The sequence below is a fragment of the Xiphophorus couchianus genome, chromosome 22, assembly GCF_001444195.1.
Source record: "Xiphophorus couchianus chromosome 22, X_couchianus-1.0, whole genome shotgun sequence".
Taxonomy (NCBI): domain Eukaryota; kingdom Metazoa; phylum Chordata; class Actinopteri; order Cyprinodontiformes; family Poeciliidae; genus Xiphophorus; species Xiphophorus couchianus.
In genome coordinates, this window is record NC_040249.1 from 5,977,668 (window position 1) to 5,989,758 (window position 12,091).

The 12,091-nt window shown below is 41.5% G+C and overlaps 1 protein-coding gene across 5 annotated transcripts in view; it reads left to right on the forward strand.

Annotated features, from left to right (window-relative positions):
* LOC114137504 (equilibrative nucleoside transporter 1-like) overlaps positions 1-11,672 on the forward strand; it is a 45,768-nt gene extending 34,096 nt beyond the window's left edge. For all 5 annotated transcript variants that reach the window (XM_028006136.1, XM_028006135.1, XM_028006137.1 and 2 more), the window contains exons 4-13: positions 981-1,135; positions 1,587-1,726; positions 3,071-3,205; positions 4,635-4,732; positions 4,815-4,896; positions 5,621-5,706; positions 5,951-6,059; positions 7,208-7,293; positions 9,230-9,429; positions 10,363-11,672. In XM_028006136.1, the coding sequence (XP_027861937.1) occupies positions 981-1,135; positions 1,587-1,726; positions 3,071-3,205; positions 4,635-4,732; positions 4,815-4,896; positions 5,621-5,706; positions 5,951-6,059; positions 7,208-7,293; positions 9,230-9,429; positions 10,363-10,474 (1,203 nt within the window). In that variant the 3' untranslated portion in view covers positions 10,475-11,672. The remainder of the gene's footprint in view (positions 1-980; positions 1,136-1,586; positions 1,727-3,070; positions 3,206-4,634; positions 4,733-4,814; positions 4,897-5,620; positions 5,707-5,950; positions 6,060-7,207; positions 7,294-9,229; positions 9,430-10,362) is intronic.
* Positions 11,673-12,091: the final 419 nt, after the last annotated feature.

Genomic DNA, 12,091 nt, shown 5'->3' on the forward strand with positions numbered 1-12,091 from the left:
GCCGGACCGCCTCTGCGGTTCCCGCCTCCAGCACCACGGACGGCCGCCGGACCGCCTCCGTGGTTCCCGCCTCCAGCGCCGCGGACGACCGCCGGACCACCTCCGTGGTTCCCGCCGCCGCGGACGACCGCCGGACCACCTCCGTGGTTCCCGCCGCCGCGGACGACCGCCAGACCACCTCCGTGGTTCCCGCCTCCTTTGCCTCCGCCCACCCTGTGGGTTGTTTTTTGTTGTTTATGGACTCTTGGCCCTTGTTTTTCCGCCCACGATGGTGGGTTGTTTTTTGTTGGTTTGGACTCTGGCCCACCGTCCGGCACCCCTCCACCCACCCTTGTTGGGTTTTTTGGGTTTTTTTTTTTTCTTGGGCGTCTTGGTAGCCGCCCTTGAGGGGGGGGTACTGTCATGATCTGTGTTTTTCTGTGTTTATTTAGAGTTTTCTGTGTCCTTAAGTCTCTTCGTTGTCCTGTCCTCCCCTTGATTGTTCCCAGGTGTGTCTCGTTTCTATGATTACCCTTCCATGTATTTAACTCCACCTGTGTTCTTTGTTCCTCGTCGGGTCCTCGTCAATGTTAGCTTCTGTGTCGTCAGTGTTTCCATGTGCCTGCTGCTCGTTGTTTGGATTAAGTTTTCTCATTAAATCTTCATATTCATCATACCTGGGTCCGCTGCATCTGCCTCACCACCTCACACCACACCGCTTCATGACAGTTTCAGCTTCTTTAGCAAAGAGGAACGGCCAAAAAAAGTCAGTCTAGATGTACAAAGCCGGTAGAGACGAACCCCAGAAAGCATTTTAGTTGAGGAAGTTTAGGGGATGTAAATATTTTTGCTAGACGCATCAGTGTGATTTATGTACTTTCATAAATGAAAAGCGTCCCTGTCATTTCCCTCCACATGACACCAGCCTGTGACTCCATTCTGCTCTGTGGCAGTGAGAGAACTGCGCTAATGCCTCTGCACTCCTCTATTCTCTCCCTCAGTACTTCACAAGCCGACTGAAAGATCCAATAACCGAACACAATAATGCGACTTCAGAACGCAACATGCTGGAGTCAAAGTTCAACAACGTCATGACGCTGTGCGCCATGGTGCCTCTGCTCATTTTCACCTGCCTCAACTCCTTCATACACCAAAGGTAACGCTCGTCTTCTCTGCCACACGAGGTCAAACGCGCTAACAACTGTGTTGGATCTACAGGATGTTTGTTTTTTACTTTTTAAAGTGACTGCTCCTTTGCGATATTTACTGAAGGAGAGATCATGCAGCATGAACATCGGTCTCATCCTCTCATAAGGGATGTGTGTCTTTATGTCATGTTTGCTTTAATTCGACGTCAGTGAATGTTTTCCTTGGACAAACACAGGCAGGAATGCTATTTATGTTTCCCACATCCCTCTTCTCACCTTGGATTTTCTCTTGTCTTTTTTTTACACCTACTTTTTTTTGGTTTCCTTCCACAGAAGAAAAGCTAGGACATTGTGACTTTCTACATTTATTCTAAACCGTATTTTGTTCTTATCATGGTCAGAAAACAGGTGAATGATTTTCTCTCACTTTCTGTATCGTCCTGTTTTGTTTTGTTTCAGAATCCCTCAGAAGCTGCGCATCTCGGGCAGCTTGGCCGCCATCTTCCTAGTTTTCATGGTGACGGCCATCTTGGTCAAAGTGGACATAGAGCCCGTTCCCTTCTTCACCCTCACTATGATTAAGATTGTCTGCATCAACTGTGAGTGGTTTTGCTACATCGGAACTTTTAAAATGTTAAACACTCTGTGGAGTCGCCCACAGACCACTTTCCTGTTTTGCAACATATGTTGATGTGTTGTTATATGTGTCTAAGCATGAGAAACTTAAGAAGATTGTGTGGAAGATCGTGTCCTTTTACGTCTTTAAAGACTGAGTTTAACTTTGGACACAATCCTCGTCTGAATAGTGCATGAACACTGGGATCGATAGTGTGGATCTACAGCCTTCCTCCATGTCAGAACTGACAGTTTTACTTTTGTTGCTCATAATCTTGTATTTATTTGATTTGATTTATTTATGCCACTGAAATGAAAGGCAAATATGCAGTAGTACGACAGAAGTACTGCCAGTGGCTACAAAAGACAAAAAAAATAAAGAATAAAATAAATACCTAACTACTGGAGCTCACTAACCAGGTTATAGGTAAAGACGAACAGGAAGGTCGGGTGTTTTGAGTTTTAGCTCACAGACACATTTTCATATGTATAGATTACTTAACTATCATTTCTTAAAACGTTTTGGAACTTACATTTACTTTAAAGACAAAAATATATAAATGGGATTTATGAAGGTTGAGAACTCTCGCCAACTTTGACCCCATGATCCAATATGGCTTTCGTTAAATGCAGTAAAAGCTGCTGTAATGAACTGATTATTTTCAGTGCTGCCTATTTGTGTCTCATTAGCATAGTGGTATGGATATTAATGTACAAAATATGTTTTTTAATATGTTCCTTTAGGTTTCCAATGGATAATATGCACAACATTAGCAGATACTGTTAAACTGAGGGCAACATGACTTCCAGCCAGTGGAGCACAGCATTAAACCTTGGCCTAGTTAAAGCACAACACAACCTTGTATAAATGGTGAAGCTCCTCTGTCGGACTGAATTAGACTTGTCTTCTTCCATGTCCATTTCACGTTAGGAATTTTATAGCGATGGGAAAACCTCCAAGCCCTAAACCCTACCAGAGCTTCACGCTGAGATTCTCAACACAGTCTCTCTTCTCGCTGTGTTTGTTTATTTGCAACAAGTCACAGCACAGCGGGGATAAGCTCATCCTCCTCCTTCTCCCCATTTGGTCGGTTCTGACCCGCATGTTCTCAAGCACGAGGAGCCCGACGTGTTTTCATTTTTTCTTTAAAGGAGAACGCGGTGACCCCCAGAGCTTTGATGTTCAGCTCATAATTTCTGCATGCAGCTCAGACATTAGCTGTAGTTGAGGAAGTCATTTCTGCAGCGGAGTAATGGTTTAGTTTCTCTTCTGGTCTTTGTATGTGTTCCTCTGTGTTTTAAGCTGTTTGATGTTCGTGTCTCACCAGCGTTCGGCGCCGTTCTTCAGGGCAGTCTGTTTGGACTCGCAGGGATTCTGCCCGCCTCCTACACCACTCCCATCATGAGCGGACAGGGTCTGGCTGGCACCTTCGCTGCCTTCTCCATGATCTGCGCCCTGGCCAGTACGTATCTACAACGTTCTGGACAGCTGCGTACACTAGTGGTGGTTCTGGTTTACTTAAGGCGCATTTCCACTGGCACTTCGCGCACTAACTGGTTGATGTGCGGTTCGGTTCTACACCAGGTAGTGAGCTTTTCCATTGCTCGGTCTGTTCCTCATATTGTTGAGCAGCAGCAGCAGCAGATGAATCAACTCTCTACTGATGTTTGCTGAGGTTCTGGTTCTGATGGACTAAAATAAGTCCAGCTATTTAACTTTGTCTTATATACATTCATTGCTGCCCCAAACATAATGATGAAGGCCCATATCAAATGATTATTTCACTATGAATGTAAATTTATTACAACCTTTTGGATTTAGGCAATGCAGTCAAAAGATGTAAACCAGTAGCCGTGCATAAACGTCATTATTAGTATTATTATTTAAACCAAATGAAACATAAAATTCAAGTAATATCATGCAGTTCCTGTGTTTCACACAGCAGCTCTGTCAGAAAGCTGACCACTTTAGTTTTGTCCGCATTTTAGAGAAATGAGCCGCTAGCAGCGCCGCTAATCCATGGTCAAACTTTCCACATGTGTTCCTGCTGCTCCTCATTACTCTCACAGTTAAACTCCTGCATACAGATCTCTGACAGCATGCGAGTTAAAGTTAAACTCTAAATGCTAAGGGTCGTTTTGGAGTTGTCAGTGGCATAAATCACGAGCCGATCAATGACTGCGATCAGCTGTCGATCAAATGGTTTCGGTGCCTACGTCGGTCGGTTCTGCTGGTACTACGACCCGAGAGCGTATGGGTTAGGGGCGGGCTTGTGGAAAAGCGCCTACAGAAAGCTGCAGGTTCAACTCACAGCAGATGGATCTGCAGCTTCTGTTTTACACAGACCTGAATAGATCCAGTTTAATCATCAGAGGCTCTTGAGGAACAAGAAACAAGACGTCTTTAGCAACCTCAGTGCTGATATCAGAAATTATACTTCCACACACATGCTGTATTATTAAATATGCTTAGTAATGAGTCTATGTCTTGGGTAATTATAGATGATTAATCAATGGCTCATCAGTAACAAATCTGTTTCTTAGAAGTTGTTTATCTTTCAATAAAAACTGCTGGTACTTTTTTCGGTTAGTCTAGTTGCCATTCACCTTCACATTTTACTACTCTAAAGGGCTTTACACTGTATTTCTTACTGAACCCATCACACCACCTCATATAAAGTGCCCTAATTTCTCAACCAGCTTCCCAAGAGCAAAGTATTGTTTATTTAAAAATTAGAATCATCCACATGACATTTTTCTAATTTGGACACACTTCCACATTGAAACATGGATTTGATACTAATCACACCACTAGATATTCTTCTTTTTCTGAACATAGGCGTTAAAAAGTCATCATAATTTAGTGATTTTGTATGTTGTTTCTGACTTCAGGCGGATCAGAACTGCAGGACAGTGCTTTTGGTTACTTCGTCACGGCCTGCGTTGTTATTCTTCTGGCCATCACGTCCTACTTCATGCTGCCCAAGATGGTAAAACTCACCCACTCTGACAATAACGCTGCTTTTCTTGTCCTCCTCGTTAACTTGGTGATGGTTGTGTTTTCATCACCAGGAGTTCTTCCAGTATTACATGGAGAGTAGTAGATCAGCACCGTCTGCTGACGAGGAAAACAAGATGGACTTACTGAAGAAAGGTACAGGAAACATTATCGTTATTTAAAACGAGATTGTTAAACTGAGTTTCTCAGCAGGATTATGCTGCAATATCTGTGAACAAAAAGAACTTCTTCACCCCATTAGCCTCTGGAGGATTTTAACTTTCTTTCTGAGAAATGCCAGGAAGTCTGCATGCGGTTTTCATTTTTACGTCATGAGAAACATCCAGCTATTTTTTGCGACGTTCAGCAGTTGTTATTTGTTTATTTTTGCTGAATGCAGAGTTTTCAGTTCTTTCTGCGATCTGGAGTTAAATTTTAAATCCTGCTACTTATCTGGCATTCAACTACAAAAAAAAACAGCATTTCCATCCAAATCGCTGTAAACCAGGTGCCTGTTTTCCTCCTAAAGGCAAAACAAACAAGTGTATTTTCTACCAGACTTTTACAAAAAAAAAGTGCTACACTCTGCTTTGGCGAATATTATCTTTTCAGACTCTGATTGTTGCTCGACTGGAAACAACTGGAAACTTCTGAAATCACATTTGATCCGGCAGAGATCAGAAAGAGAGACGCTTCTCCAACTTTCTGTTTGGAGACAGTGAATGCATGTGACTTGTCTGGGCAGAAACCGTCTGCAGTGGGAAAATATTTTGTTTGTGACTTGACTTTGTGCGTGTTGGGTTGTTGATGTTTGGGTTGGCTACGGCAGCGACGAGCGCAAACTAAAGCCTTATCTTGGTTTGTTTATTTTGTTGCTCAGAAAATCAGGACGAGAAGCGACCGGGGACGGATCTGATGGAGGAGGAAACCAGCGGCGGCACGTCAGTGTTCAGCATCTTCAAACAGGTCTGCTCACATCTTATTAGTTATGACTTAAGGTGAAAAACCTGCAGAAGTATTAATAATTTAAGCTTAATGTATCTCCTTTAGTCTCGTGAAAACACGTGATCAGACATTTCAGTGTTTTTGGATTAGCATGTTTCCATATGTTGCGTCGTCGCTGCCCTCAGCAGAGAGGCGACCAGATGTACAGCAAACGACAGAGACGGAGCGTAATATTGATAATATCATCCTTGTGCTCTCTGATCAGATCTGGGTGATGGCTCTGTCTGTGTGCTTCATCTTCACCGTCACCATAGGAACGTTCCCGTCGGTGACCGTAGACGTGAAGTCGATGGTGGCGAACGACAGCGCCTGGAGTGAGTCTGGGAAGGGAGATTGTGACCAATAACGCAATAAAATAAAGTTCTCAGCGCCTGAGAAAGTTCCTGAGAATAATTTCTCTTTTAAATCGAAATGATTTTTTAAACTTTAATTACTAAAATTAAGAAACTTTTCAATTTTATCCTAATTTTATTGAGATGGTCCTTCAAGTAACATCGGTGATGTTTTGTCTGAAATTGACTTTAAGTTTGGAAGTTATTGTGAGTAAATTTGTGAAAAATAAAGTGAATCGTTTCCGAATAATTTTAGTCACACTTAAAGATTTAAAACTTTGGTTTTTAGCATGAAATCATGCTGCTGCTCAAAAACTGAAATGAATTTAATGGATGGCACTAAACGAGGAGAATGCTGTATTTTCACATCATCTTCACTTCGGCCTCCATTTATACATACATGTTTGATTTCCAGTGCTAGTATAAGTAGGGCTGAGTGAAATGGCGTAAAAATAAAATCTCGTTGGTTTCCTGTTTTCAATTCTAATCAACATTTACCAGAAGAAAGTCTTAAATTAACAAGTAAAAAGGCATTTTAATGAGAAAAAAGCTTCCGTAGAGTTATCAAAATCTGCTTGAGGAGCTCAGTCCTGCTACTGATAATATTTTGATAGTGACATGGTGAAAGATTAAGTGTGTCTTTATCTTTAAAAGTGATACCAGAGTATAACTTCACAAGATGCTGAACACGCCTCTTTTTATTTTATTTAGTGTGTTCTCATAATGGTCCGACTTTGTTCTGGCAATATTGAAACGCTGTTCTGGTATTTTCTCAACTTTATTGTCATACAACTTTATTTTCTTATTATTAAAGCTGTATTTTTGTAATATTATAACTTTGTTATTGTACAGTAGTTAAAAAATAAGCCCTTAATAATGGATAAATTAAAGATGGCCGCCCTGGGCGTGCGGACACCACTCTGAATGTTTTGGTGTGCCGTGACGTTGTTCCCATCAGCAGACAGGTGACCACAGGCACACCTCTTAAAATGAAAGCCAAAAACGGAGTTGATTAATTTTGACTTTATCAACTCAAAAGCCAAAAATTGAGTCGATAAAGTCGATTTATCTCCTGGCCTTTCAAGTCATGTTTCCGTTTTAAAAGCCTCTTTGCTCTGATCTTTCTCCAGATACGTACTTCATCCCCGTGTCGTGTTTCCTCCTCTTCAACATGATGGACTGGGCCGGCAGGAGCCTGACAGCCTTCTCCATGTGGGTCAGTAGCAGCGCCGATACGCTGATTTGACCGCAACACACCAACAAGCCCACCTGTACGTCTGCCTCTTTAAACCGTCCATGAATCTGCAGGAACAGCAGAGAACAGCAGAGACACAGACGCTCGCTGCGTCAGATGTTTACCCCGAGTGAATCTATGCCTCGTGAGGAACGCTGGAAAATCAAAAGTTGTTTCCTGTTGAAAGTCCGGAAGGCGAGGTTATTTTGCTATTTTGCAGATGTTTGCTTTGGAGAGCAGTCTGTGTCTTTTCTTTCCAAGTGAAAAAAGTCTCTATATAGTTCAGAGGAAAAAAGACGATGGGGATCCTAAAGGAATAATGGCGGCGGGGTCACAGACGCTGAACTCAGTGACTCTTAGTCATTCAGACATTTTTAGATCATTTCTCAGCAGCAATAAAAAAACATATCTAGTGCAGAAACTTTTAATTTGCAACTTTTATGGTAAATGGATGAATTTATACGTCAGTTTTCTAGAACTGACGACTGCAATCTGATTCATCCAGTCAGATTGCAACTCATCTTACTCTACCCACTGATACACTGTCTACATTTCTGGGGAGATGTTCTGTAAATACGTTTAAAAACACACAAAAATATATATTTAACAGGTTAATATTTGACGTAAAAACAATAAGTCAACTTATTATTTGCATTTGTAGGACAAACACTTGCAAACTCTGCACATTTATCTGTCAACAAGAGAGCCGTCAGCTGACACGGCGGAAAAAAAATGATGCAACGTCTTCAGTTTGGTAAAAGATGCTGTTGCTTCCCAGTCAAAACCAAACAAAGTGGGAAGTTTGCGGAAGGAAAACGTCATGTCTCGAGACGTTTTTTCTTTACTTAACGCCGCGTTAGGTTTGATGATGAAGTCATTTTCCTGGACGGTTCCCCTCATTTCCTAACCGGCTCTTAAATCTCTCCGATCTACACAGGCCGGTTCACCTGAATGGCATTCAGTCCAGATCTTAATTCAGCTGGAAAAAAAAAACTAGGATTACTCCGACGCTTGTGCTGCTTTATTCATTCTGTCTCAGCTTGATCTGAGAACGACATATTTTATTTTATAGGCATGTTTGTGCAAAGCTAGATAGAGAAAGTATTGTCATGTTTCCTCGGATTAGTTTGTTTGTTCTCTTTCTTGCTGCAAAGCAAAATCCTTGACTAATTCAGCCAGAAATGTTGGCTTCTGTCCCAAGACAACATGGAGGCCACTATTCAGAACGTCAACAAATAAAAGGGGAAAAACGTAGAAGTTTTAATTTCCTGTGAACGAGCCGAGCGGATGTAAAGGATTCAAGAATAAACGGAGTACAGTTACGGCACAAACTCGCCGCAGAGGAATGCGGCTCCGTGACGGTCAGCTGCTGCAGGAGCATGTGAGCTCGCTTATCATCGTCAGATGAAGACGGTCGGGTCTGATTGGATTTTCCTGGTCCTGCAGTTGACCGCTCTGTGAAATCTCTTTGTCCCATGATTAGCGCCGAACCGCTGCCTAGTCGGCGCACGGAGACGATGACGTCAGGGAATGATGGCGGCAGATAATGTTTCCGACAGGGATGTGGATGAGGTTATCTTTGTCTTTCGCTGGTAAAATTTGTAAAACTGTTCATCGCAAATGTTCTCAAATCAGGATGAGGCTTTAAAAAAAGTCATTCAAAGACCCAAAATAACCTGAAGGAAAACTTCACACAAGGGTGAAAATCTGAAAACTTCCTCTACATTTGTATAAAATTCATTTTATACAAAGAGTTAATCATTTTACCACCATTTATATCATTGCCACTAAATATCACGTGACATTCTATGCCCAAATGTAGATAGTTGCTCTTACTCTGTTTATCACTCAGTAACTACTCAATACTCAGTACATTTGAAGTTCTGACCCGTTCCATGTTGTCCCTCTGTGTGTCCAGCCGGGTAAGGACAGCATCTGGCTTCCTGTCCTGTGTGGCGTCAGAGTCGTCTTCATCCCGCTCTTCATGCTGTGCAACGTCCATCCTCGGGAAAACCTCCCCGTGGTGTTCGTTCACGACGCCTGGTACATCGGCTTCATGATCCTCTTCTCCTTCTCCAACGGATACCTGGCCAGCCTCTGCATGTGCTTCGGACCCAAGTAAGGCTTTGGGACCTTCTCTGACCTCCGGTGGGGTCGTCAGCCATAATTAGAGGGAAAGCCGTCAAATTTCGATTGCAGGTTTAATGTTGGAATGTTTGAACCGTCTTGAGCTGAAGTCTGGACTGAGTCACACCTACATTTAATTAAACACACAAACTATGATATGTTTAGATATTTCCAAGAGGACAAATGCTAATTCTATTCTTTGCTCTGATCTCGGGTGTTTTAAAATAACTAACACTGTATTCTTAGATCAATTTTTCTGGGTTGATCTATGACGTTGTTAAGAACATTAGTTCTAGAGAGTGTAAATAAACGTGTGTGTGGTTGAAATGTTTGTTACCTTATGGGTGTGTCTTTTGTGGAACCTTTTTGGGGAGGAGGCCCGCTTCAAACTGCTCTTTTATAGAAAGTGCTGTGATAAGAGCTGGAGTTTCATTGGCTGAAGCTTAAAGTAGTTAAAATAATGTTTTATAAACATAAAATGTCTGCCTGATATTTTATTATTGATAAGTAATTGTTAGTGTTTGCATTTGTGCATGTGAAAGTTGACTTTGTTTCCATTCACACCCTGGAAGGTTGAGCTGATTGGCTGATGTAAATTGAGAAGGCGGGGTTTAACGATGTGGCAGGACGGCTGCCATTTTTTAAAATCTGCTGTGTCGAACCAGCTTTGTTTGCTCTTTCCACACCACACATCTCAGCGTAACACACCTACAACGTAAGTAAATAAATAAATACATAACTGCGGTTGGAGGTTGGTGGATGACATCATGAGAAGCGGATCAAATCGAGGCGCAGTATGTCTGTTAATCCTCAAAAACGTAGATATGAGTGTAGATGTAGATGTAGAGTTAGGTGTAGATGTAGGTGTAGTTATATCAGGTGTTACTCTCCTAGTAAACTCTTGTGTGATTTGTTTTTCTGCAGGAAGGTACCGCAGCATCAGGCGGAGACAGCAGGCGCCATCATGGCCTTCTTCCTGTCCCTCGGCTTGGCGCTGGGCGCTGCGGTCTCCTTTGGTATCCGGGTCGTGATCTAAGCCCTGAGTTTGTATTGTACATAAGACCGCTTCACCCTCATAACCTCCACCCGACACAAGCCCATCTGGGGCGGAGGAGCAGAAACCAGGGAGGACTAAGAACCCTCGGTCCTTCACGTGTTTAGCAGGAACTCACCCTGCCAAAAGCTAAAATGTTTTAATTTAATGTTTTTATTTTTTACTCCAGATTCAGGAATTTTGTTTACTTTAAACCAAATATGTTAGATGGTACAGACAAGTCTTTAAGCAGCAGTTCTCATGCAACTCATAAGAACTGCAATAATGCAATAATGCTTTTATAAAACTTTATTGTCCGTCTTGATCAGTTTTCAGATATGACAAAAACCTCGTTAGATGCGTTCAGACGACATCTGATCACAGCTGCGTACGCAGCGGTGAGAGATGCGGCTCCTCAACGCGCCACTATTTATAACCAGGCGGTATGATTTATAAGCTGTGATCATGAATACGATGTTAGTTATAACAGATGTAAAAAGTACCACTCAGTGCTGCACTGCAGGCTCATGTGAAAAAACCAAATACACAAAGAGAGACAGGAACACAGTGGACTGTGAGGGGACGCTCCCTTCTAACAAACCACAATAACAGAAACAGTGTAAAGATGAATTTTATCCTGAAGATTGTTTTCTCCATCAGCAATGATCTGAATCCAGTGTTAGTTTTAGGTCAGATGACATTTTGACTTGAATGGAAAGTATTGTCTGTTCAGATTTTAACCCCACATTTCATGTTATTTTTGTTTTGTGTTACACCGCGCATTTGTTTTTGAAAATACGAATGACTGCAAAATAACATGCAGCTTAGATTAAGTGATTAAGTCAGGAAGAGTGCCATTTTTTATGTTTCTTTTAAAATTAGGTTTTTATACAAGCAATAGTTTATAACGTCTTCCAAGCTCTCACTTCAGAACTACAGTATATGTGTGTATGTTTGTTTGTTTACATTTATTAGTATTCTTTTGTAAGTCTGCCTTAGATGTCCAGTATGGACCAGATATAGACCACCAGGTTGTACACATTGTAACCAGCAAATGCTTTAAAAGCAGTATTAAATAAAAACAGTATTTAATGAAAGAATACATCTTTTTTTAAAAAACATTGACTCCTCCTGGTGGTCATTTGTGGAACTTCGTATCACTTTGCATAATAAATCTATGATCTTCACTTTGAGGACTGAATTCCTGACAACTTTTCAATTATATAATAGATCTGTTGAACATTAAACTCCAGCAAATAACCCACAACTTCCCTTTAAAGCTAGCTCAATATCTTGCATTTAAGATCAAATTTAATAAACAATCCTGTAAACTAGGAAAATAATGAATTTCATTTCGTTGGAAGAAACAAATCTCCGTTTTATGCTGAGATTTACTATAAGCAATAATGTGTTCGTAGCATTTATCTTTCGCCGCTTGTTTCATACTTGGTCATTTATTCCTATAACTATGGCAACAGGTGATCATGGTCTATCTGTGGCTTTAAATTTTTATATCATTACTCTTTAGCTTCTTTACCACTTCCTTGCACTTAGCGCCATCATGTGGTCAAATTAAACCATTGCAAGAATATTTCAAAACGAGTTTTGTCTTCAAATTAT